Below are 26,555 nucleotides of genomic sequence, written 5' to 3' on the forward strand. Positions count from 1 at the left end.
ATGGCCGCACTGCTGATACCGCACGTGAAAAAGCTGAATGCCGAAACTCGGTGTTTGCAGCTAAATCTTGTGTCCAAAACCCATCACTTTCTCTACCCACCTTACCCAGTCACAGCCAACTGTCCCTGGACTCTGTGTCCTTTTCTCCTGACAAGGTGGAGAGCGTGCTGTCAAACCTCGACTCAGATTCTGCAACCGGTCCAGACGGCATCAGCCCACGTGTCCTCAAAACCTGCTCTTCTGCTCTTGCTCACCCTCTCTCTGTTCTATTCACCCTCTCATTTGTCAAGGTCATCTGCAATTTGCTTGGAAATCAGCAAACATTACTGCCCTGCATGAAAAATGTGCAAAAACAGATTCCTGCAACTACAGACCAATCAGCCTTCTCCCAATCATCAGCAAGGTTATAGAATCCATCATCGCTTTAGACATTAAATCCGTCCTCTTCTCCAATGGCTTGATTTCCGATCATCAATTTGGTTTCAGACCAGGTCACTCCACCCTGGATATGCTGCTGCTGCTCTCCCAACAATGGATGGAGGTCCTCACTGCCAGACATGAAGTCTGAGCCGTATCCCTGGACATATCATGTGGTTTTGACACGGTCTGGCACTCAGCCCTGCTCACCAAACTCTCTTCATATGGTATCCATGGCCATCTCCACTCATGGCTCACAGACTTCCTCTCCTGTCGCAGTCAACGTTTGGTCCGAAATGGAGTTCTTTCACCCCCCCCCCTTCCTGTCCAGGCTGGAGTTCCTCAAGGTAGTGTTCTGGGCCCTGTTCTTTTTCTGGTTTTCATCAATGATCTCTCCAACTCTCTGGAAAATCCTCTATATCTCTTTGCTGATGACTCCACCCTCTGCCGTACCATCTGTCATCCCTCAGACCGGCAAGCAGCAGCTTCTTCGCTCACTGCAGATCTGGATAAAATCACAAACTGGTCCAACACGTGGAACATGTCTTTCAATCCGGACAAATCTCACACTCTCACTGCGTCTCTCCGAAAGTACCGTTTACAACCCCCCCCCCCACCCCATCCACTTTCTCAACAATCCTCTTGAAGAAGTCCTTTCTTTCAAGCTTCTGGGTCTCACTATCTGCCATGATCTTTCCTGGGAAAGCCACATTTCAAACCTCGCCTCCAAAGCCAGTCGCTGACTGGGAACCTCTGTCGTGCAAAGTCCCACCTCAGCCCACCTGAGCTCCTGACCACTTACAAAGCTTTCGTCCGCAGCCTGATGGAGTCCTGCTCTCCCCTCTGGGCTGGTGCTCCTGCCTCCCACCTTTCTTGGCTTCACGCTGTGGAAACCAAGGCATTTCACAGATCAGCTTGGTTTCGGATCATTGGCATCTCCCGCAATGAAGCTGAGTCTTTGGGCTTCTCAATCTCTCACCGCAGGTTGGTCGGTGGTCTTTCTGTCTTCTACCATCTCATCTCCAGCCTCGCCCCCCTGCTCTCTCTCTCTCTCTCTGCGATTTGTCCCCACATTTCCGCAGGGCGCTCAATGTCCGCCAACAATCCCCTTCTGGTAAAACTCCCAAAATCACGAATCACTGCTCACCTTCACTCTTTCATTCCTCTTTTTTCCTCACCTTTGGAATAAACTCCCTCACTATTCAATCTCATTCTTCCCTCCAGGCCTTCAAAACAGCTGTTCACCACCACCTCTTATCATCCCCCATCCAAATCCTCGATCTTTTCTACCCCCGATAATCCACCGAAGCCCACCTCCTTCAAATTCCCTGCTTTCCTTCCTGAAAGTCCCTGTAATGTCCATCTTGTATTCCCCATGTTCCCCACCCCATCCCTCTCCCTTCCACAGATCTCCTAATGTCTCTGTTCCCCACTGTTTTGTCCTTCCCACTCCCATCGCTCTTGTCTCATGCCCCCCTTGCTGTGCGTTGTGTGTTTTCTCTCACACGAGCCTCGACAAGGTATACAAAAAAAAAAATTAATGAGAGGGTGAAAGAAAAATGTCCTTCCATGTAGGGGTAGAGAGCAGTGTGACCACTCCTTGGCTTTTTTCACAAGATCTTGGCTATTGGTTGTTCACCTTGGCGTCTTGGTTTTTTATAGGTTTTCTTGGCGTATAGGTTTTCTATTATCATCGCTTTTCCGAAACCTTGTGAATTGTTGGCTTTTTTCATTGGCTCACCTTGGCATTTATGAAAATGAGTGGTCACACTGGTATGGAGGGGAGGGAGGGAGAAAGTACAACAACTATGGTAGGAGAAACAATTTTCAGCACAAAATGCAAAAATTGAAATTTTCAGTGTAAGTACATCATCTGATAAAGTCCCTGCCACTTACAAATCTGATGATACACACTGACTGGCTACAGTTAGCACCAACAACACATGTCTAGCTGCTTTAATGCATGTCAACAGACAGGAGGTGCATTTCCTATTAGATACCACAACCACTGGAAATACCATAGCATTATGACTTGTGCACAGTTTTCAGATCAGGCTAATCAACATTAAGCTAACCACGTGGAATTGTAGCAGAATAAAAATAGTTGGCAAAGCCCTGTTAAAAATGATGAATATCAAAATCGGGGGCAGCCATAATGTCAAGTTCATCATTGTGAGCAATGATTTGAGTTATCTATTGAGCCGCCAAACTCTTACTGATATGGGCTTGTTCAAACCTATCAGAATTAATTCATTGCACGGGTCGATAGCAGCCACACGTAGAACATTTGTGGAAACTCGAGTGAAACAGTACCGGGTGACCTTGGAGAGTTGCACTTCAAGCTTGACCCAAGTGTACCACCTGAGGTAGTGGCCCTGAGGGACCGACCACAAGCACTCAGAGAGAATGTTAAATGGGAGTTGGACTGCCTAGTGGCAAAGGGCATCTTGTTTCCTTTGGAGGAGCTGACCCAGGTGGTTAGCTCAATTGCTGTTTTGGAAAAGAAAACAATCCAATTGCATTTTTGAGGATCTGCATAAACTACTGACCTGAGATTTCCACAGCAGTGACCCTGAAAAATGGGGAGGCATAAAATATTGGGAGCAGGTCCAACTTTTATTAAATATTTGCTATGTATGAAACAAAGCTATTCAATACAAAATGCAGCGATTTACTGAAATACCTTTCTTTGTTCATGATACATTACATAAACAAAGCAAAGTGCTCATAACTAAATATACAATCTTGATTTAAACATTTTTATTGCACATTTACAAGCCGGTGGGAATACAATTCACGTCATATGAGATCCTGTACTTGGGCCTCGGCCGAGAAGCTTTCCTGGAACCGTGGTGAAGGCCCCTGTATCTTTCTGGCTGTAAATTTGTTTTTGCCAAGAGGCCCATGATAATTAATTGTGTAAATAATTTACACACTTGATTTGAATTAACCTAATTGTGATTTTAACTAATATTATGATTTTAATGTATCTTTTATTCTCTTACTTACTGTCAAGGAGGAGGAGAAGGAGATTGGGACCATACTCCGTACAGAGCGTTGGTGCTGCTTAAGCAGTCTCCTTGGCTATTGGGCGCAATCCTGGACGAGCTACGAGTCGCCACTCCGACACAGTATACCAGTATGCTGGTACTCATTTTGCCGACCTCGGAAGGATGACAGGCCGAGTTGTTAACCACAGTTGTTACCAGTTAACCACACCTGGTATTAATTCAACAGCTGGATTTTCAACCTGGATTTTCAACCTGGATTTGGATTTTCAATTCAACCTGGATTTGAACTCAGGACCCTAGTGTCCAAAGCCCATCGCCCTAACCATTAAGCCAACACCAGGCATTGGATGAAAAGCTCGGAAAAGATGGAGGTAATGATGAGCTTGGTTACCATTCCGACTCTCAAAGTTAGCAGTGAAACTTTTCAGAGACAGCGAAACCAAGTTCGAGACAGCATTGCAGATCACATGTCTGTATGGTAATGACAGAATGAGAGATGAGGTTGAGTGAGTTAGCTGTGGATGAAAAACTTTAAGAGCTGTGGAAACGATACCATGAGAGGCAGATACAGCTGCATGATTAAAATGTGAGTTTTATAACAGACGAGCAGAGGTACTCGGCATTGCCAGGCAATGCGGGGTCGCTTTGCTGATGGGAATATTCAGAGAAGGGTAGGGAGAGAGAGAGCGAGTGAGGGGGGGGAAGGAAGAAACAGAGAGGGGTGGGGCAGAGACAGAGAGGGGTGGGAAAGAGAGAGAGAGTGGGAGGGAGCAAGTAGTGGTGGTGGGGGGGGGGGGGGAGAAAGTGAAGCCTCACCACATGTCGCTATACTGTTCACTCCGGGAGGGAGGGGTGCTGCAATGGAAAGAAAGAGGAATGAGGATGTGGAGGGAGGGTGAGGGAGGAAGGATCTCTGAAAAAGAGGGAAGAAAAGGCTCAAATTATTAGTGCATTCCTGCTATTGCAGCATAATTATCTTCTTAAAAAGTCCGCTGTATAATGATGTCATGTGTAGGGATGTCCTTTTTCATACCTCATACGGAAGCAAACATGGGATGCAATTTCTCTTGTAACAGACATTGCAAATTTTGGGAAGCAAACATTGAGTTAGAAGCAACACCTCACTGTCTGGCAGACAAAAAGTAACGGTGTTTAACATCCCACAAAGTTTTGTTTTATGAAATATCATTATTTTCTTTCCTCTGCATTTGAGAATGAATGTACCTTCATTGGGCGGTTTATATTAGACCGCTGCTGCGACCGTTGGACAAAACATACCTTACCTCGTTTGAGTTGTAATTAAAATGTACCTTTGTTTCCTCAAAACGGTATCTTCATTTAATCATAGAATACGCATTGTTCAGTCTTCAAATGTACACTAGAGGCCTTTAAACAAGCTGAGCTATATGTAGCGAAAAAGATGGCATCGATTTCTGGACGGCTGGAGGGAAAGGAGCAGGAAGGTATGGCCTGCAGAATGGGAGGTGCTTATGACCCACCCACAGACCCACACATCCACCCACAGATGCAAACTCAGCTTTATATATTGGATATGCAAGTCTATTTCATGGGTCATATCACTGCTAAAAAAACATCAAGGCTTACAATTCTCAGGAAGATGCTATTCTGAAGATGCTGACGTCAACTGATGTTCCAGGTGTAAAATGTCTGCGGAATGGTTCGGTGTTTAACCACATATCTTCTAAATCCAGCATGTGACCTTGAGCCATTACATCAATTCACCGGAAAGGATATATCCTGGAACTGGTTATCATCCTGCGATGGAGCACTCCAGATAACTAAGTAAAATATAACGACTGCTCCAGTCCTCATCAACTTTGATCCCAGTGAGTAACGTTAAAAAGATAGAACTGTAAAGAGATGGAAACCCCATTGTACATGCGTCACATGCACTCTCCTCACCTGAAAGGAACTGGGCCCAGGTAGAAAATGAAATTGTTGCAGTTGTTCATGGAATGTCAAACTTTCATCGCCACACATATGGAAATGAGGTTGAAGTACATCATCATGACCATTAAATCTAGTCTTGCACCAAAAAGAGTGTAAGCACTCATGATTCGGCTCCATTGCTAAAATATAAAATACAGATATGCTGAAAGACGTGGACTGAACATCACTGACATATTTAACCATACCGACGTGTTAACCAGAATACTGTCACATCTATGAAACGGAAGACCCAGAAGGGACCCAAAGAAGTAAAGAGGAAAGATGGAGTCATCAGGAGGAACCTGGGTAGGGTTTTGGGTTTCAGCTGCTACTCCACTACCCTCAAACCCATCCAGGTGCAGCCAAGTGTTGAGAAATCTTTGGAGGTAAAAATTGGAGTTGAGATATTCTGCCTTCTTTTTCTTCAATGGAGTCTGAGGTGAGTTACTTTTAGGTTAGCGAGTGCATGGAGGGGAGCATATGCCAGAAATGGACTTTAAAAGGTGCCAAACGTATTTTTTGAAAGGTGATTGGATAGAGAATTTGACCTTGAGATTAGCAGCAACTCGCTTACCCCAGAATGAACACACACTTCTTCAAAGCCTTAGGCAAGATGTCTGTAACAAACCTTAGAGCAAGTTAAGTGTTAACTCTTGGACATCTATGGGAGAAGATATTTGGTCACATTGGATGACTGTGCTTAAGACAAATAACCACCAGAAGCAGGTGAAATAACAGAATAGCATGCACGCCTGTGATCTGATGCCCACATACGTACATTTCAGTTAACCTGAGAGTGGTTGCCGAGAGCCTGGTCGGATGATGAGCATGATGGTAAAAGCTCTTATGTGGTGCAGGGAATTGAAGATGGATGTTACTTTTGTAAATGGGTATACATAAGACCAGTTGCCCTGCTTGATCAGGAGTCTTTTCAGATCCACACGTGCAAAATCACCGATATGACCAAACACACAGAAATACCTGAAGCCACAGGTAGCTCACCCAACATACCTGAAAGAGAAATACCAAGAGCTTAAAGGGGAACCCTAATGCAATATTTTTTTTTCTTCTGAAAACCATTGAAAATTATTCATGGTCTAATTTGAAGGGAAAAAATTTCAAATTTTTTGCCAATCACAAAGTGCCGAAAAAAAGCCCGAGAGTGTCGATTTTCACAAGTGACGTCACATTTTGAACCCACCTTGATCCAAGTGGCGGCTTACATAAAGAAACAGTATATTTTGAGCTCAGATTCCGATACTGATTCCACCGTCATAAGCAACTCTGAAAGTTCTCAGTATTTTGAAAATGATCAGTGGGATTTTGAAGCAACTATTGGAGACAAAATCATTTTTGGAAACACTTTTGGGGGAATTATGGAGCCTTATCATGATGAGCCTTGTGCAAGTGATTCAGAAGAAGATGGCGACAATGGAAATGTTGGTGAAGTGGAAAACGCTGGTCGCATATTCACTACAGATTGGTAGGTTTTGTTTTTCTGTTCAAATGACGATTTATGAAGGAATTTGTATTCAGCGATAAATCAGTTGTACTATTCCAGCAGAAACATGGCACAACACAGCACAGACACGGCATGACACAGTGTGGACACCGCCCAGGCACACTCGGACACTGCGGACAAATTGGGTGACGAATGCTTTGTCCCATCATCGCAGGCTGACCAGGTGTCTTGTATGTTGTGGGATCGTCCCATTCCATAATTTCCAGGGACGCCATTTGTGTCTGTGGTCGTGCTATGTCATGTCCGTGCTGTGGTGCCGTGTCTTTGTTGTGCTGTGTCGCTGTCCGGCCCCCAGTGGAAGGGGAGGTGGTGCTAAAGGGGGGAGAGGGTGTGTGATGGTGGGCAGATGGTGGAGGGGGGAGTGTTTGTGGTAGGTATTGTGGAAGGGGGAGTAGTTGCCCATGTACATGTGCTGGTAGCTGGGTATAGATGATCTTACAGTTTTGAGCGACGTTGTTTCTTCCTCTTAATCGTGGGGATGGCATCCTCTCTCAATCTTGGTGGATAACCACAAGATCTAGCCATCTCTGTTGTTTCATAACAGTGCTCTGTAAAATGTTCTGAGCACAAAAGCGAACATTTTGTCGGCCCGATCCATACTCGGGTATTACTGACAAACCGCGTCCAATTTCTGGCAAACTTCGGGTGATTCAGCTATCGGTGTAGCATGAAACCATCTCGGATTGTATTACTCCAACTACCAAGGACGCATAGACTCTGCATATTTGCAGAAAATCAAAAATTATTCGCCGTTTGAGTTGAATCGTACGACAATGTAATCCAGAGACAATACAAACATGGCAGTTGACTTCCAGGTGCAACATCATGGCTCAGCGTGAATAAGAAGATTTCGACTTTCGATCACAAAATTACTTACTTTAGAAATCGCAAATCAGAAAAAGACACATCAAATCTATTTTGTAGGGTATCAAGTGTAGATTAGCGTCGAGGTGGTCTGAGCATTTTGGTTCCCCTTTAATGTACTCGTTGTGTACCCATGTGGCTGAGAGACTATGCTTGCAACTGATGCACCATAGCTTACACAATTTCTATATGTCTGTATACATTTACTTCGAAAAAGGGAATGTTGATGATGCGTCCGCCCATGGCTTTAACTCTTACATGGTTTTAATACCAGAAGATACAGACTCGGTTATTATGTTTTTGTGTGTTGATTGAACGGACACAATGACGATATTATGCTTTCTTATTGGTGTGTTTGGCTTGCAAGCCATTTTGAATGGTTTTAAAAAGCACACAATTCACTCATTTACTGATTTCACATACACTTAGAAAGAACATGAGAAAAATGCTTGTCATCTCAGCCACTGAAGGTGGGCGGAGGTTGTGTTTTCACCCCTATCTGTCTGTTTGTTTGTTTGTTTGTCTGTGAAGAGGATATCTCAAAAAAGTTGTGCACGGATTTGAATAAAATTTGGGGGACAGGTTGGGTGTGTTAAGCACGAAATGAGTCGATTTTGGTGAAGACCCGAATCCGGATCTGGATTGTAGAATTTTTTAAAGTGATGCTTCACCATTGAGAGTTCGGGCTTTAAAACTACACAGAAAAAAAATATATATATATATATATATATATATATATATATATATATATATATATATATGTATATATAGCATGATGTCTCAAAATGTTGGAGATGGATTCGGACGAAACTTGGTGGACAGGTTGTGTGTGTGACAAGGACGAACTTATTTGATTTTGGTGAAGATCCGAATCCGGATATAAATACGTGAAATTTATAGTTTTTATAGTGATTCTTCAGCATTGAGAGATGGGGCCAAAAACGATTTCAAGCATGATATTTCAAAAAGTTGTGAATGGATTCGGACGAAACTTGGTGGATGAATTCGGTACGTGACAAGAACAACCCAATTTGATTTTGGTTCAGATCAGCAGATCGGACTTATCAGTGGGATACAAAATATAAATTTTTCAGCTTGGTGGAGGTATGCATTCTAACAATGCCGTTCTAGTGTTACATGCGATCTGTGATATGCAAGCTTTCTTTCAAAGTTCATCCTAAGTGTGTCCTCATCTCTTTAAAGATGTTGGAGAACTTACAGGGATCCATTCAAAGCCCTCTTTAAGATGCTATTAAAACCCTTGTCTTATCATTTTCTTGTTCAGACTCACAATGTAATTACCATCCCAACTATTTTTAGTTTCCGATAAATCCTCTGACGTGTTCAAAGATATAACTGTCATTAAAATTGTAATCATTTCAATAGTCACTTTTTGGCCTGTCCCTCTTTCCAAATTGTTAAGTTGAAAAGTGTTTCTTCTTTTACTTCTTATGTCATTGAATAAGTGTCAGCAGAATTTCACGTGTACTTGATTCACGTGTTATTGATTTTGTTACTAAATTGTCACGTGTACAGATATTAACGGTGAAGCGAATTTTGCAAGCGAAACTAATGTGCTTCTCTGCTTGCAAAACTTTTAAAATGAGAGAGTTCGTATAACACCTTACCATGTGCAGTCTTGAGAAAATGGAACATGGGAAGGATCTTTTAAACTTGTCGTTATTACAAACGCGAGCACAATCTATATTTCCTACGAGCTGCTATTCAGCTATTTTGTCTGAATCTCGACATTCCCCAATGCTGAGAGAGTGAGTGAGCGGCAAATTTGATTGGTCAAGGTGATGTAAAATGGTGTAATTTTGTCCAAGTACTGCTAAAGGGAAGGTTTTTGAAAGTGTCCAGAAGGCAATTGTGCGCTACAGTGTTCAAGTATATCAATGTGCAATTAAATGTAAATAAAATAAAGATTTTGTTTTTTTAAGGGAAGTCGAAAAAAATGCCTTTTTTGATGTTTACCGCCATTGATGCAGCGTCCATTTGCACCATCTTATTTAACACGTTACATTAGTTATTTGTGCTTGTTGTTTGTGTCCTTTATGACGTCCCTAAAAACAGTAAGTTTCTTGTTTGGAATGATTTTCAATTTTGTTTCACTGCCAGACAGGCAGACAGACTACAAAAATTACCTTACTCCTCTCTGAGTGTGTGCGATCGAGACGAGATTCCATACATTTTTCCAAATTCAATTCATGTTCCGATTAGTGTTCTATGGTGTATGAAATATAACATTCCTTGAAATTATGTTTTCTCGATCATAAACTGATGTCTGTAGGCAGACAGACAGACAGACAGACAAAGTGAAGCAATTGCTTTACAGTGCTTTTCACTTTGCACGTGGGGTTGATCAGAAGATAAACTTGAATTATGAATCAAAGTGTACTTTAACATTATTACATGATGTGAACAGTGATTTGAAAACTGCAGATGATTCAAGCACCACTGACAGTAATCAGTGTCAAAGTAAAAATGTTATCAGTTTGTCAGCAATATTGTATCAAAATTATAGTTGGACTCCCAAATGTGAATTAGTCAGTGGGCTTGTACTCCATTTACTGCAGACCCTCCACATTTGTGGGGATTGCATTCTTGAAAAACCCCGCGTTGGGCAAAACTGTGATGCGCAAAGTGAAGACCTCCTGGAAAATATATGGTTCGGGGAACCAACTCTGAAGTTTATCGACTTTTTTGCCAAAACTAGTAAAAATGAAAACACTTAAGATTGTAGAGGAGAACGATGATGATGATGATGATGATGATGATGATGATGATGATGATGATGATGAAGGGACAAATGAGGACAAAATCAGAGGAAGTGTTTGAGCCAGTGCTCCATCGAGTGTCAAAGCAATGCCACAATTAGAATGACACTGAGTGGCTTGCCTTTGCATTCCCTGTGATAGTCAGGGCAAGATATCAGAATTTATACAGGTTTTTTTCCCCACAAGAGTGAGGATGCCAGTGGTTATTTAACACTGTTGGATATTTAATGCTCACCAACTAATACTGGTAGATGGGACAGCTGGCTTAATTCTCACCTGAGGGATGGATTTCGTTTCGATGCCGCACCCAGACTTCTCCCTCACCACAGCACCACTGAGCGACATGGCTTTCTGTGACTCATCCTCCACCCACACAAACAAAGCTTTTTCCATCTTTTCGAGGATGGGATCATGCTGACTCACAAATGGCACTTTGGCACTCAATGAAGCACTCACTGGCCCTCACACTTCCTGTGATTTTGGTTTCATCTTTTTAGCTCACCTGAAACGTAGTTCTGGGGAGCTTATTGAGATAGCGCATCGTCCGCCCGACCGTCTGTCCATCTGTCCACAAATACTTGCAACTTCTTCTCTGAAACTACACATGCAATTCTGATGAAACTTGACCACAACCTTCATCACCAGTGATGTACCAAAGTTTATTCATGACATGAAAAAATTGGGCTGGAAGGAAGTATAGGTGGGTTCCCCCCAAAATATGTATTTCCTTTTTTCTCCGAAACTGCACACACAATTTCAATAAATCTTGACAACAACCATCATCACCTGTGATGTACCAAAGTTTGTTCACGCTGTTTTAAAAATGGGGTTCAAAGGGGATTTGTGGGGATATTGTGGGGTGTGGCTGCCCCCCAAAATAGGTATTTGGTTTATTGGTAGATACATTTTGCTGACTCTGTCTCATGTTGACTTCCTCCTCAGTATCATTATTCTACCAGGTGAGTGCCCAGAGGTATTGCCCCTTTGTTTAATGTAATGAATTGTCGATTAGTGAACGCCATAGTGGCGTCCGACTGCAGCGGCACTCACTCCACTGGCCAACTTGTCCAACACATCCACTTTCTTGAAAGTGACATCACTTTCCTTTGCCTTTTTCTCTCAGGAACTTCACCAGCACCTGCATTAGGTTAAATAGACATAATGTAATCGAAAGACTAGCAAAAACGAAATCACGCAAGATCACACAATAACAAACTAAATCATGCGACACCAAACTATATCACGTGATAACAGTCCGTGCAGCATGATATCGAAAGAACAACTGAGTTTGTGATGGAGGACAGCGTAGGACTGTGAGGTGAGACGGAGATGAAGAGTTGTGAATTCCTCCGTGCCAGACCATGATAGAGTGAGGGATCCATGCCGGTATCGGCACATTTTACCACAATAATTCATCCACGATTAAGCAAAACCACGATGCAGAAACCCGCGGTCGGGGCAGGCCTGCTGAATAGTATTTTCATTGAATATTGTAAATTTATAGTGCAATTTGATAATGTATAAACCTGTTCATCATCAAATGAACATCAAAAATCAAAAATGTACAGATTGTTCATCAAAAGTGCAGTCTTCCAAAGCATCGTGTCTAGTGTCTGCCACAGGCAGTGGGGCTGAATCTTCATCATTACTTCCAAGTTATAGAAGACCGATTTTATGAGTATAACAATTACATTAAGGAATAAACACCTGGAATGTTTGAAGTAATGTACATAGAACAAACATTTTTCTTCATTGCGAACATTCCACATTTACATCCACGAAAAATAAAATATGTCTCTAATTACGAGATATGCCTATGTTCACTTTTGGCTTTTCTTCAAATAAATCAGGTGTGACCTTTTGACTTTCTTTTCAATTCGACTCTCTTTATCACTAAAATATCAATACTGCATGGCACAAAGGTACATATATATACGTGCAATATACATATCCATATACTTACAATATGTACACACATATATATATATATATATATATATATATATATATATATATATATATATATATACATATACATACAATACATATATATATATATATATATATATATATATATATATATATATATATATATATATATATTCATATTGTTGTGGTTGAGGAAATTCGCAAACCACCATTCAGGTCCCGTAGGTGAGATATCTCTGTAAGTACATGTGTAGTTAGCCCCAAAACCCGTTGTTTAGTGGGAATAAATGTCATTCATTCGGGCTGCGACCCTTTAAGATAGCCGCTTTTCTGTTCTATCTTTATTTTGAACCAACCACGTCTCAACCGCCATCACACAACAACCACCAACCGCAACGCCGCTTCACAACAACAACAACGCCAACAGCCACGACCTTTACCTTCACAACTCGCTCTCGCAATCATCGCATCACCACCATTCCAAGCGTCACCGTGGCCAGGGACCCCCACTTTAGACCCTCCACCACCTTCACCTTTCCTCCTTCTACCGCCATTCCCGCACCGCTTGTGGGCACCGATCCTGGACTCGTACAGGGCGCGCGCCGAGCAGCGGGTGCAAAAAGCGGCCTTTCCGGGGAAGTCGGATCAGGAATGATTCACGCCCACTTCCGATCCGTCCAATCATTAAGCGCGGGGCGATTTGGCCCCGCCTCCAGGCGCGTCGGAGTAGAATTGATATATGAAAATTCGAGGATCAGGGGAGGTTCACGCCCACTTTTCCTCCATCCAATGGGCGAGCGTGGCTCCGCCCCTGAGTTCATCCTGATCCGGAAATTTGCATATGGTTTCTCCTGCTGCACTATAAAGCGCCGAGCGCGGGGCGAATTCAGAGAGTTTCTGTTTCGGGCTCGGGCGAGTTGGAGAGGTGTGGCGGCGGCGAAGTGTGGCAGCAGCAGTCAAGACGGGTCTGGAGGAGAGTCGGTCTGTCGGGATTCGGAGTCTGTCAGGGAGCTGCCGAGAGGGGAAGCCGGGAATGCAGTCAAGGGCGCAGTGGAGTCGCTCGTCGCGGGACCCAAGCAAGCCAGCTATCCTCTTTCCCCAGAGCATCAACAACCCTCCCTGTTTCCCCCCGCGCTGAGATAGTGCGAAAAGGGGGCCCCGTTCCCACCCCATTCCAAGCAGTACCAATGAAACCCGCGGAGGAGCGCGGAGTCGGGGCACCGCCGCCATTTTGCGGCTCATCACAAGACGGTAGGCTCCACGCGGTCTCGGCCCACAGGCCCGTCTGCCCCCTAGTCGTTGAGGGTGGCCCTTTTCTTTTGATTTTGAGTATATGTGTTGTCGGCGCCCTCTGTAAAGTAAAACTGTGTAAGTGTTGCCGTGTGCTCGCGTAGTCGGTAGTAGATCTGCATTGTGTTTCTTTTGTTGCAATTGCTTTTGGTGCATAATTGTTGTGTTTCTTTTACATTTGCTTTTGGTGCATAATTGTTGTAATTGTATATGTGTGCTTTCCGTTTGCCGCGGAATAAATGTGCCTCATGTTGAACTGTTTTTCCCGTTTCGCTTCGTCTTTTCTTTAATTGAATCTCCATCTTGCTTCACGTAAAGGGTTGGTCGTGGGCTAAATACGCCCGATAATTAATCGGACCATCGAGGTCGACGATATAACACCGCTCGGTTATCCCGATAGTACGGAACGGGTCGCTTAAAGTGGCCCGTGTCCGAAGTCGACCTGCGGCGAGGTGCGATCGCCCGGTCTACCCTCCGTGTGGGTACTTAGGTAGGTCGAATTTGGCGAACAACCCTATCCCACACGGGGGGCCGATTGGCACAATCGTGGTGAGGCCGAAAGGCCCACCCGTGACTAGTTCCCGGCGTTAGTCCGAGAGGGTCACGACTGGATTGTCCGTCCGGTGGGCGACGTGCTGCGATTCGAGTTACGTGGCCGCTCGCACGTGGGCGGGCGCGAATTCGCAACACTGGTGTCAGGTCGTGGGACACAAACTCATCCCGCTCCTCGCGACACTGGTGTCGGAGAGCGGGAAAACAGGCTCTCCTGTCTCCAGCTAAATTTACGGGAATCGGTCCAGGGGTGAGAGGAGCGACCCCCGATTCCCTCCAAATTACGAGCGATTTAAATTAACCCCTTACGAGAAATAAAATGGCGTCTCAAGGCGAGCAGGAGCCGGGGGTATTAGAAATGGATTTAGAATGTGTAGAATCCATGGTCTAGGATGAAATCCCCGAGCAGGAAATGTTGGTTGTGCAGGACCACGAACTCGCCCAACTGAACCCAGAGCCCGAAATAGGTGCGGCGGCGGCCGCGGTGTACGACACCTCCCCTTCCCCTCTCCGCCAAAACCCCCCGATCCTTGCCGAATCGGCTCACCCAAGCGCACCCGATATGGCCCAGCTATGCGCCATGCTGGCGGCAATGACAGAAAAGATGGATACAAATGCAAATGAAATGAAAAACGAAATAAAAGGCATGAACAAGCAAATGAACGAAGTGAAAACGAAAATGGATACAAACACAAACGAAATGAAAATGGAAACAAACGCACTCAAAATGAAGGAAGAAATGAAAGAACTGCGGGGTGAGACGCAGAACATGGGCCGAAGCCTGCAGGCGGGCATGAAGGCAATGGCAGTGGAGCTCGGGATGGCGACTCCACGTGTGGGAGCGAACGAGCTGGGAGGGAGTGCAACGGCTGTCGGGCCCGCGGTGGAGGCGGGTGAGGAGAAAATAATTCGGGGGACGTATATTGGGTGAGAAGCGTAACAGTGACCGAAAGGGAAAAAATAATTGGGGTGACGGAGACGTGCACGAGGGAGATAAGAGACGAGGTGAAAGGAATTGCGAGGGAGAGAAAAGAACAATTAAGACGGAAAGCAAGGATGAGGTACGCGGAGATCGTGAAAGAGCAAGGAGTGAAACAGAGGGAAGGACCGGAGCGACTTAAGGAGAAAGCAAGGTTGACCTACATAAAGATAAGGGAAAGACGCCAGAAAGAAGCAGAGACCAATAGACACGAGGAGACGACAGAAAGAATAATGACAGAAAGAATAAGACGACAGAATGTATAGAGACACGGGAGATATAGGATGAATTGGACGGGGTGGAAGAAACTAAAGACGAACACACACACACGGAGGTAGTGGAGGATAATGGGGTGAGCTGGCGGACGGGTTAGAGACCCAGTGCGAGCAGCGGGATATTCTCCTCCAGGAACGAGGGGAGGGAGTATGCCCCCTTGAGGCGAGTCACGACCAGGTGGGTTCGGTCGTGCTTTGCGAGGTTGAGGGGACGGGTGCTGTGGACGGGTGCACGCCGAGCTTGGGGGGTATAGAGGCCCCGGAGACCCTTGTGGGGACACGAATCCCCAGTGTGGTTGTCCCAGTGTGTGTGGTGCAAGGTGTGAGTGTGCCCCCGTGTGTGAGTGCGACCCCGTGTGTGAGTGGTGTGGTGGCAAGTGTGCCAAAGGGCGTGCTTCCCAGCATGCCGTGTGTGGATGAGGCACCGCGTGTGAGTGTCGCCGTGTGTGTGAGTGAAACGGCCAGTATGAGTGAGGCACCGCGGGCGAGTGCCCTCGCGTGTGTGAGTATAGTAGTATGGTTTGTGTGAGGGAAACGGCACGAGTGAGTGAGCGGCCGAGTGTGAGAGAGACAGCGTGTGCAAGGTCGCTGTGTGTGAGGGAGATGACGGTCGGCATGCGTGAGCATGCAGCCGCGTCTCCCGGTGTGAATGTGATGGAATGCACTGTGAGCGTCGTAACACGCAGGTGTGCGTGGGTCGAATGGTGACGACGACGGCGACAGAGGGACAAAAGCCGAGTTGCGGCTGTAGCTGTTTCGGGGACCGTGCCGGGTTCACCAAGCAGCGAGCGCGAGGTCCGTGCTGTGCAACGCACGAGGCCCCCACGTGCTCGCTTGCGAGAGTGAAGTCCCGGTCCGGAAACGCACGCGGTGGATTTGCCGATCCCGCGGACGGACAAAGTTTAGGCAGGATTACGGATTTGGACCGGATGGGTTCTCCACGCGAGCGGGTGTGTTAAGCTCCAACGGGCAAAGCACATGTGTTCGCGTGGGGAACCCCTCGAGACGTGGGGATTGTGTTTTTTTGATGCGCATGGTGACGTCATGGCTGCACGTGTGGTTGGAATCCGGCAGGAGGGGTATCCCTGCCGGATGGTACCGTCCAAGGAGGGACGAGGTACACGTGCAGCTGCATGACGTCACGGGCAGGTGCAAAGTGCGCGAGCTGTGAGTTGCCGCGCTGGTGCTGCGCATGTGGGAAAAAGAAAAGCAAGCCTCACTTTTGGGTGAACAGGATTCCCGGGCAAGGGGTGGAAGACCCCCTTACCTGGGCACAGGATGAAACTAGTTAGGGGGAAGGGTTAGCTTAGTTAGACCGACTTCATGGGGCAGGGGTAAGTCCTCATGGAGTCCGTGGAATGGATTAGTTAGAGGGATTGTAGTCAGATATAGGTGGGGAAATTGATAAATGACATTTTGGAGACAATGACAGACTTTGGATGTGTAGTGGGGACGTAGTTTAGCTACGTAGTGTTAAAAGGAACGTGCTGTAGTTTAAGGGACGACGCGGGAGAACGAGTTAGGTAGGGGACTTAGTGAGCAGGATGGCAGAGTTCAGCGGTGTGTGTGTGTTGAAGAGTTGTGGGTTGTGAGGTAAGTACATGTGCTTGGTGAGTGAGTGAGGCCAGCGGGTCTGTGTGAGTGGAGCGAATGGGGAATGCATGGTGCGATGAGTGATTGGGGGGAGGAGTGACTCCTGCCCAAGGGACCCCGGGGTCAGTGTTCAGTGAGTTAGGGGGTTCGTCAAATTGAAAAATGGAGGTCGTTTTGTTGTTGGTCTGAATGTCGGCTCGAAACCCATTTGGAGGGGTGCAGGAGCCCTGTTGACGGAATGGGAGCGTGGCTGCGAAAGGTGAGTATCGCTGAGTGGGTACCCCGGGCACCAGGCTGGTAGGCCAAGGGCCCATGGGGGGCCGGGATAGCTTAGTGGGCACGGGTGCGCCCGCTTGGTGCGGGGGCCCGGGGCGCCATTAGCAGCGTGGGCAGTGTTGTGGGCACGGGTGACCCTCGGAAAGGGGCCCGGGAAGCCAGCCTGCCACGTGTGCGTTTCAGGGGAGGTGCCATGGGGGGCACTCCCCGGTGTTTAGGGAGCTGGTAGGCTCGGAGGCAGTGTAGTGCCCGGGGGTGCCATCGTAGGGGAATCGGCAGAGGCTCGTGCCTGCCAACGGGAGCCATGCGTCCCACCCATGAGACCGTGTGAGGGCACGGAAAGAAAATTGGGGGGCGAGGCCTGAAATTGTGAGGACACCAATGCAAGCGACGGGAATCTGGGTTGTTAGAACCAATAGTTTAAGCGCGAGGCGCTTGTTGAGAGCCCCAGGGTAGTTTAACAGTTAAATGGTAAGGGTAGATTAGATGTACCCCTCCGCACCATCCATCCCCTCGCTCTCGTTGTGGGCCGCTGGACCCACTTTGGGTTATAGATCGCTGAACTCTGGGGAGGCCATCTTGAGGCTTCGTTGGGCCTCGACACAGGACGCTAGCTCTCCCTTATTCCCCTCCGGGAAGGGAACGTAGGGGTTGGGAGTAGGCTCGGACGATAGGTTAGCCGAACAAGAATGATAAAGGGGGTTAGGAGACTAATTATAGTGAGAGAAAAAAAAATTAAATAAGTTGTGGCTAAATTGGGGTTTGACAAATTAAGGGAGTGGGTATAGACAGTGACAGGCAAAGGCAATAGGTTGGGAGGGAGACCATAGGGTAGTTCCGAGCCCGCCTTCCGAGTGGCCAGCACCACCACACTCCCTCCACCAACCTCCACTGAATGGCAAAGGCTGGCCAGCTTCATCTGCTGGCTGCGTTGCTGCAAGGCCTGTGCCGGCCCACTTCATCGGCAGCTGTTGTTTGCTACAAGGCCTGTGCCGGCTGGATTATCTGCAGCTGCTGTGCTTCAAGGCCTGTGCCGGCCAGTTCGTCTGCCGGCTGTGTTTGCCTGCAGCGGCCTTGTTATGCAGGCTGTGGTTGCCTGATGCCTATGCCATGCCCACTGCCCATGTTCACCAGCCCCCGTTCAATTTTGCTTTGCCCTCCCCCCCCTGTTCATTTCCATGTGCGCCAGGATCAAGGCAACAGTTTGCAAGCTGCGAGAACTGCCCTGTTGGCAGCTACAACACGGGCCTGCAGTGGCGGCCCGTGCACCGTGTTTGCGTCCATCCATTCATCCATCCATCCATCCATCCATCCATCCATCCGTTGTGTTCATTGCGTGTGCCGCTTGGGCTGGCACGGAGACTGGGTTTGTGCAGCCCATGCACCGTTGTGGTTCACTGCATTCAGTTCAAAAGGGGAGGCCGAGGACTGCGTGTGAGCAGCCGGCCACGTTCCCTGTCACCTGCATTGTTTGAGCCAGAGACTGCATGCGAGCAGCCTGGCTCCCTGCTAACTGCTTTCTTTTTGCAGAGTCCATTGATCCTGGGCCATGGTTTAGTGTAAAATTTGTAAGTTAAGGTTAAGATGTACTGTACATATGAGTGCGCCCCCGGCATGTCTGTCTTAGTGCCGGCAATTTTATTTGAGTCGTCCGTGTGAGTGGGTTTGTTTAGTTAGTTACTCAGCCCTCAGGTTATTTATTTTGGGGACACGAATACCATGAATGTCGCACTCAGGGATCCGTAGGTAAAACGTACTAGGGGAGAACTACACATGATGGCACATGAAAATTTGACGACTCGGGACGAGTCTGTAAAAAGGGGAGGGGGTGGTGTTGTGGTTGAGGAAATTCGCAAACCACCATTCAGGTCCCGTAGGTGAGATATCTCTGTAAGTACATGTGTAATTAGCCCCAAACCCGTTGTTTAGAGGGAATAAATGTCATTCATTCGGGCTGCGACCCTTTTAGATAGCCGTTTTTCTGTTCTATCTTTATTTTGAACCAACCACGTCTCAACCGCCATCACAAAACAACCACCAACCGCAACGCCCCTTCACAACAACAACAACAACGCCAACAGCCACGACCTTTACCTTCACAACTCACTCTCGCAATCATCGCATCACCACCATTCCAAGCTTCACCGTGGCCAGGGACCGCCACTTTAGACCCTCCACCACCTTTACCTCTCCTCCTTCTACCGCCATTCCCGCACCACTTGTGGGCACCGATCCTGGACTCGTACAGGGCGCGCGCCGAGCAGCGGGTGCAAAAAGCGGCCTTTCCGGGGAAGTCGGATCAGGAATGATTCACGCCCACTTCCGATCCGTCCAATCATTAAGCGCGGGGCGATTTGGCCCCGCCTCCAGGCGCGTCGGAGTAGAATCGATATATGCAAATTCTAGGATCAGGGGAGGTTCACGCCCACTTTTCCTCCGTCCAATCGGCGAGCGTGGCTAAGCCCCCGAGTTCATCCTGATCCGGAAATTTGCATATGGTTTCTCCTGCTGCACTATAAAGCGCCGAGCGCGGGGCAAATTCAGAGAGTTTCTGTTTCGGGCTCGGGCGAGTTGGAGAGGTGTGGCGGTGGTGAAGTGTGGCAGCAGCAGTCAAGACGGGTCTGGAGGAGAGTCGGTCTGTCGGGGTTCGGAGTCTGTCGGGGAGCTGCCGAGAGGGGAAGCCGGGAACGCGGTCGAGGGCGCAGTGGAGTCGCTCGTCGCGGGACCCAAGCAAGCCAGCTATCCTCTTTCCCCAGAGCATCAACAACCCCCCCTGTTTCCCCCCGCGCTGAGATAGTGCGAAAAGGGGGCCCCGTTCCCACCCCATTCCAAGCAGTACCAACGAAACCCGCGGAGGAGCGCGGAGTCGGGGCACTGCCGCCATTTTGCGGCTCATCACAAGACGGTAGGCTCCACACGGTCTCGGCCCACAGGCCCGTCTGCCCCCTAGTCGTTGAGGGTGGCCCTTTTCTTTTGCTTTTGAGTATATGTGTTGTCGGTGCCGTCTGTAAAGTAAAACTGTGCAAGTGTTGCCGTGTGCTCGCATAGTCGGTAGTAGATCTGCATTGTGTTTCTTTTGTTGCAATTGCTTTTGGTGCATAATTGTTGTGTTTCTTTTACATTTGCTTTTGGTGCATAATTGTTGTAATTGTATATGTGTGCTTTCCGTTTGCCGCGGAATAAATGTGCCTCATGTTGAACTGTTTTTCCCGTTTCGCTTCGTCTTTTCTTTCATTGAATCTCCGTCTTGCTTCACGTAAAGGGTTGGTCGTGGGCTAAATACGCCCGATAATTAATCGGACCGTCGAGGTCGACGATATAACACCGCTCGGTTATCCCGATAGTACGGAACGGGTCGCTTAAAGTGGCCCGTGTCCGAAGTCGACCTGCGGCGAGGTGCGATCGCCCAGTCTACCCTCCGTATGGGTACTTAGGTAGGTCGAATTTGGCGAACAACCCTCTCCCACGCGGGGGGCCGATTGGCACGATCGTGGTGAGGCCGAAAGGCCGACCCGTGACTAGTTCCCGGCGTTAGTCCGAGAGGGTCACGACGGAATTGTCCGTCCGGCGGGTGACGTGCCGCGATTCGAGTTACGTGGCCGCTTGCACGCCGGCGGGCGCGAATTCGCAACAATATATATATATATATATATATATATATATATATATATATATATATATATATATATATATATATATATATATATATATATATATATATATATATATATATATATATATATATATATATATATATATATATATATATATATATATATATATATATATATATATATATATATACATACACACACGTATACACCTCAAATTTGTACTGGGCGACAGGGAATGCATATTTTGTGGTCACATGCTTCCTGATTTGTGCTGTGCACTTCCTCTTAAAATTTGACCTCAGTCATCATTCAAATTATTTGGACTCCAGCTACGTATTCATATTCTGGTGTTCAGTTTGAAGACAGGTTCAGTACTGCCAAAGCAATTTCTTGGCACAGGTTATACTCAGTGGTTTGCCATTTCCTTCCCAGCATTCATTAGGGTGGGAATTTGTATTTTGGTCTCAGTGCTGGAGACAGCTCGCCTTCTCTTCGTGAAGGACGCTGTGGGATCTTTAACGTCCACCAACTAATCCTAGCAGATGGGACTCCCAGTTCAACGTCCATTTGCGGGACAGCACACGCATCGATGAATCACCCTCCACAATTTAACATCCCTACCCAGGATAATGTTGTAACCCAAATTTGGTAGCATTCTGATTAGTGGATAAGGAGAAGACTTTTGAAGGAATTTATGCGACCATCATTTTGACACAATTCCAGTCACATGATCAGCATGGCCTCTGCAATTTTACATCAGGACCCTGCCCTAATGTTGTAACCGAAATTTGGTAACATTCTGACTGGTGGGTCTGGCGAAGAAGATTTTTGAAAGAATTTATGTGACGGCCATTTTGACACACTTCTGGTCATGCAATCAGCATGGGCCCTGCAATTTAACATCAAGACCTTGTCCTAATGTTGTATCTGAAAATTTGGTAACATTCTGACTGGTGGGTCTGGCGAAGAAGATTTTTTAAAGGAATTTCCATGGTTTTTCAAAAAAAATTAATGAAGGCGGCCATTTTGACACTTACGGTAATGTGATCAGAATGACCTCCACAATTTAACATCCCTAACCTGGCCTAATGTTGTAATCCAAATTAGGAAGCATTCTGACCGGTGGTTCTGGAGAAGAAGATTTTTGAAGAAATTAACTAAGTCGGGCTATTTTGACCTACTTAAAGTCACGTGACCGGAACGAGCTTTGCAATCTCTGTTACCAATCAAGAGCGGAACATTGCTGCCAAATTTCAGCTGGATCGGCCCAGCGGTTTGGCTGGAGAAGTCAAAATACGAGATGGACGGAAAGACGGATGGAGGATGATGCGCGATGACAATACCTTATCTGGAATTTCAATTCCAGATAAGCTAAAAAATCATTTCATTCACAATTACTCACTGTTTCTTCCAAAACGTCACCATTGTTAACCCTCATCCTCATTTTACATTATGTATGTCCTTGTGCTTGTAGTTTGCTGCCAGTCAAATAAAGTTCTGATTAATATACAAATTAAAAGGAAATTTCTCATTGATGATAGACATGGCACAATAATCTCTAACTACTTGAGCTGACGAGATACTTCTGCTTTGTTAGGTCGAGAACTGGGCAACAACACCACCCTTCCAGGCTACCCTCCACATGTCCCACCTACTGGCCAAGGAAGCTACTCATCCTCTGGTATTGCAAGCATGGTACCAGGTACGTCTTTGTACATGAAGCAATGGCATAACAGTGGCAGCTGCAGGAATGATTTTGTAAGCAGTTTGTGTTTTCTCATTTGCCTTACCATCATTCGTCTTTTGCAGCCAAATATATAAAATAGAGAGACTTTGAATCTTTCTCAACCTTCGTGCCACTCCACTGCAGTGTATTATTTACTATTTCATTGCAATATCTACGACGTTGTAATAAACAATGTTTACTATTTCGTTGCAAACATTTACTGGATAATGTAGCAATAAAACACCAATGAAACCATTTTAACATTAGTCTTATCCATTGGACTGGTTAAAACAATTCCAGGACTTCTGCTTTTCCTACATATTACCTGAGTAGCTGACGTGGGCCTGGTTATGTTTGATACTTCTTCATTGTTGTCCAGAAAGGAAGTTATTCACTAATATCAATCAAAACCCCCCATGCTTTGACAAAAGGCTGTTTTTGACCCCACAATGACCCACTTTAATCGAGGTTTTGCACCGATTTTATTGAAAATAATAACATTATATTATTTTGCAACTTCCACCAGTTAGTGTGTTGTGCATATAAAATTCCATTGGTTTTTCTATTTGCCTTTCATTGCTTTGTTATTTAATATTGTCCTGAAAAAGTTGAGCGAAAATACATATAATCACATTGCAAGTCTCTGTCTCTGTCTCTGTCTCTGTCTCTGTCTCTGTCTCTGTCTCTGTCTCTGTCTCTGTCTCTGTCTCTGTCTCTGTCTCTGTCTCTGTCTCTCTCTGTCTCTCTCTGTCTGTCTCTGTCTGTCTCTCTCTCTCTCTCTCTCTCTCTCTCTCTCTGTCTCTCTCTCTCTCTCTCTCTCTCTCTCTCTCTCTCTCTCTCTCTCTCTCTCTCTCTCTCTCTCTCTCTCTCTCTCTCTCTCTCTCTCTCTCTCTCTCTCTCCATCTCTCTCTCTCTCTCTCTCCATCTCTCTCTCTCTCTCTCTCTCTCTCTCTCTCTCTCTCTCTCTCTCTCTCTCTCTCTCTCTCTCTCTCTCTCTCTCTCTCTCTCTCTCTCTCTCTCTCTCTCTCTCTCCATCTCTCTCTCTCTCCATCTCTCTCTCTCTCTCTCTCTCTCTCTCTCTCTCTCTCTCTCTCTCTCTCTCTCTCTCTCTCTCTCTCTCTCTCTCTCTCTCTCTCTCTCTCTCTCTCTCTCTCTCTCTCTCTCCATCTCTCTCTCTCTCTCTCTCTCTGCATCTCTCTCTCCCTCTCTCTCTCCATCTCTCTCCATCTCTCTCTCTCTCTCTCCATCTCTCTCTCTCTCTGCATCTCTCTCTCTCTCTCTCTCTCTCCATCTCTCTCTCTCTCTCTCTCTCCATCTCTCTCTCTCTCTCTCTCTCTCTCTCTCTCTCTCTCTCTCTCTCTCTCTCTCTCTCTCTCTCTCTCTCTCTCTCTCTCTCTCTCTCTCTCTCTCTCTCTATCTCTCTCTCCATCTCTCTCTCTCTCCATCTCTCTCTCTCTCTCCATCTCTATCTCTCTCTCCATCTCTCTCTCTCTCTCCATCTCTCTCTCTCTCTCCATCTCTCTCTCTCTCTCCATCTCCATCTCTCTCTCTGGTGTACCATAGTCTTTGCAGTGTCGGTGCTGCCAAAGCAGTTTCTTGGCAAAGGTTATACTGGGTTGTTTACCATTGCGTTCCCAGCAGTAGTTATGGCAGGAATTTGCAATTTGGCCATTGTATTAGCGAGAGCTCGCCTATTCTTCGTGAAGGACGCCATGAATTCCTTAACGTCCACCAACTAATGCTGGCAGACGGGATTCCCATTTAACGTCCATTCCAGGAATGGCACACACATTGATGAATCACCCTGCCTGTGAAATTCCTGTATGGCAGTTTGTAGCTTGGTCAGGATTCAAAGTCAGACCAGACAGCTTAGAAGCGAGTGTGCGTACCTCTAGAGTCGAGATCATCTTGCCACCCCCATTGCAAGTCCAAAATGGCGAAAATAGAAATATGAATGCGACGCTTGATATAATGAGAACAGAGACAATGATGTCATTGCAAAATAAAATCGTAAATTTAAAAAAAAGGTTTCAGCAAGGCAAAGGTGATACAAGATTAATAGAATACTGTGTGTGTTTTTTGCAAGTCAGCAACAACAGCAAGGTGCTTAGGTACACTGCATTGTCCTGGACAGTGAGAATCATTCTGAGCCAATAAATGGAAAGGTGGACTGGATTGACAGGTTTCTTCTTCGATGTAAATCTGGCTTGCTGCCAACACCCACACACACAACCCTCAGTGGAAATGGAAAGAAACAAGCTATTGTGCACACGAGAGACCTGCTCAGGCAAATCATCTTCAAAATTGATTTCTCATTAAAAAAATAGCTAAAATAATTGTTGCAGAGAAATTTGTTGCAAATACTGTTTGACTTCTCGAGACGCTACACGACAACATGAAATAAATAAAATGTATCGTCTGTCTGTATGTTTGCGTTTTTTGCAAAGACCGCTGGGCCGATAACCACCACATTTGGCACACAGACCAAGTCTAACCCTGGAATTGTACTAAGGGTATTTTTCATCCACCGCTTCAGCCTTTAAAGACCCCAAAAGACCACAAGGACATGTAGACCCTGAAAACCCCTAAGACCCTCTAAGACATTTCATGACTCTTTTCGACTCCAAAGACCCTTAATGCCCCTGACACCCTTCAGACAACTTAAACAGCTTGGACCCTTGACCATTTTGAGCTTTAGACCACTTGGACATTTTTACACCTGTTTTACATGCTTGAGGGATTAGATCCTTTTGGCCCCTTCGACACTAACTGCTATTCAAACGTACCCTTTTGAGTTTAGACCATCTGGAACCTTTTAAGCACACACCATACAAACATCAATAGTCTTCTTGGAAAACACAGACTATGCTTTTTTTCAGCAAGTTATGCACAAACTCGACCCACCCAGAGGGTGGGTACTCTACGATCTATATCTTACCTGTCGCAGAGAAGGGACGAGTGTCTGGAGGGATGGGGGTTGGTGTGAGATGGGAGGGGGTGGGTGGGAGAAGGGAAGGGAAGGGGAAGGGGTGAAGTGAGAGTCCAGAGGGAGAAGGGTGGGGTGGGAGGAGGAAGGGGTGGGATGAGGGACCCAGCCAGGTACCTTTGCTAGTTATAGAATAAAAGACAAATATGAGAGAATGCAGCGCAGAGCTATTCAGTGGCATTCATAAAAGGACATAGCATGCTTTATCACATAAAATGCTGCAGGTCCTTTGACATACGACTGACTGTGCAGCAACAGAGCAAGAAGGTACCTTGTCACATCAGAGAAGGATTTCTTTAGTAAAGGACTAAGAAACCTGTGCACAGTCAACAAACATCACATACTGGGTGATTGCAAACCATCCCCAAGGCCTGTTGGGACTATTGTGAAAATGGCGAGCTCAACTCAGTTTGTGAAAACTTCATTGTAAGTGTAAGCTACTTCCAACTTTCTAGTTTTTTTTTCTTCCTGAGAGTTTGCTTCATCTTGTCCACCCCGTGCATCCTCCCCTACCCTTCAGTCATCCCCGCATCCCTTATTTGTCCAAGTCTGCCTCTATTTTGTCACGCAACCTTGCCGTTGGTGTTGCCCCTCTCTTTCTGCTGTTCCTTTTGTTCTGTTACTCCTGATCCATTCTGTGTTCGAGCTCTTCCATGAGCCTTGATTTTGCAGAATCCCCCCAAAAAGCGAGTTACATGGAGGCTGAGCAGTTGTAGCCTGTAACCTGATTGCTTACATAACTGAAACTGTACTATCAATGCTTAAAAATAAAAACCTAGTGGAAAATATCA

The 26,555-nt window shown here is 46.3% G+C and overlaps 1 protein-coding gene across 6 annotated transcripts in view; it reads left to right on the top strand.

Moving 5' to 3' along the window:
• The window catches only part of LOC147026339 (paired box protein Pax-5-like), a 267,746-nt gene that overhangs the window by 208,157 nt on the left and 33,034 nt on the right, over nucleotides 1–26,555 (top strand). For all 6 annotated transcript variants that reach the window (XR_015058294.1, XR_015058295.1, XM_085881656.1 and 3 more), the window contains one exon: nucleotides 22,650–22,754. Coding sequence is in view for 4 of the 6 variants with exons in the window: in XM_085881656.1 (XP_085737782.1) it covers nucleotides 22,650–22,754 (105 nt within the window). In the remaining 2 variants the exon portion in view is untranslated. The remainder of the gene's footprint in view (nucleotides 1–22,649; nucleotides 22,755–26,555) is intronic.

This window comes from Eptatretus burgeri, chromosome 5 (assembly GCF_056783735.1).
Source record: "Eptatretus burgeri isolate ZD-2024b chromosome 5, Ebu_testis_v1, whole genome shotgun sequence".
Taxonomy (NCBI): domain Eukaryota; kingdom Metazoa; phylum Chordata; class Myxini; order Myxiniformes; family Myxinidae; genus Eptatretus; species Eptatretus burgeri.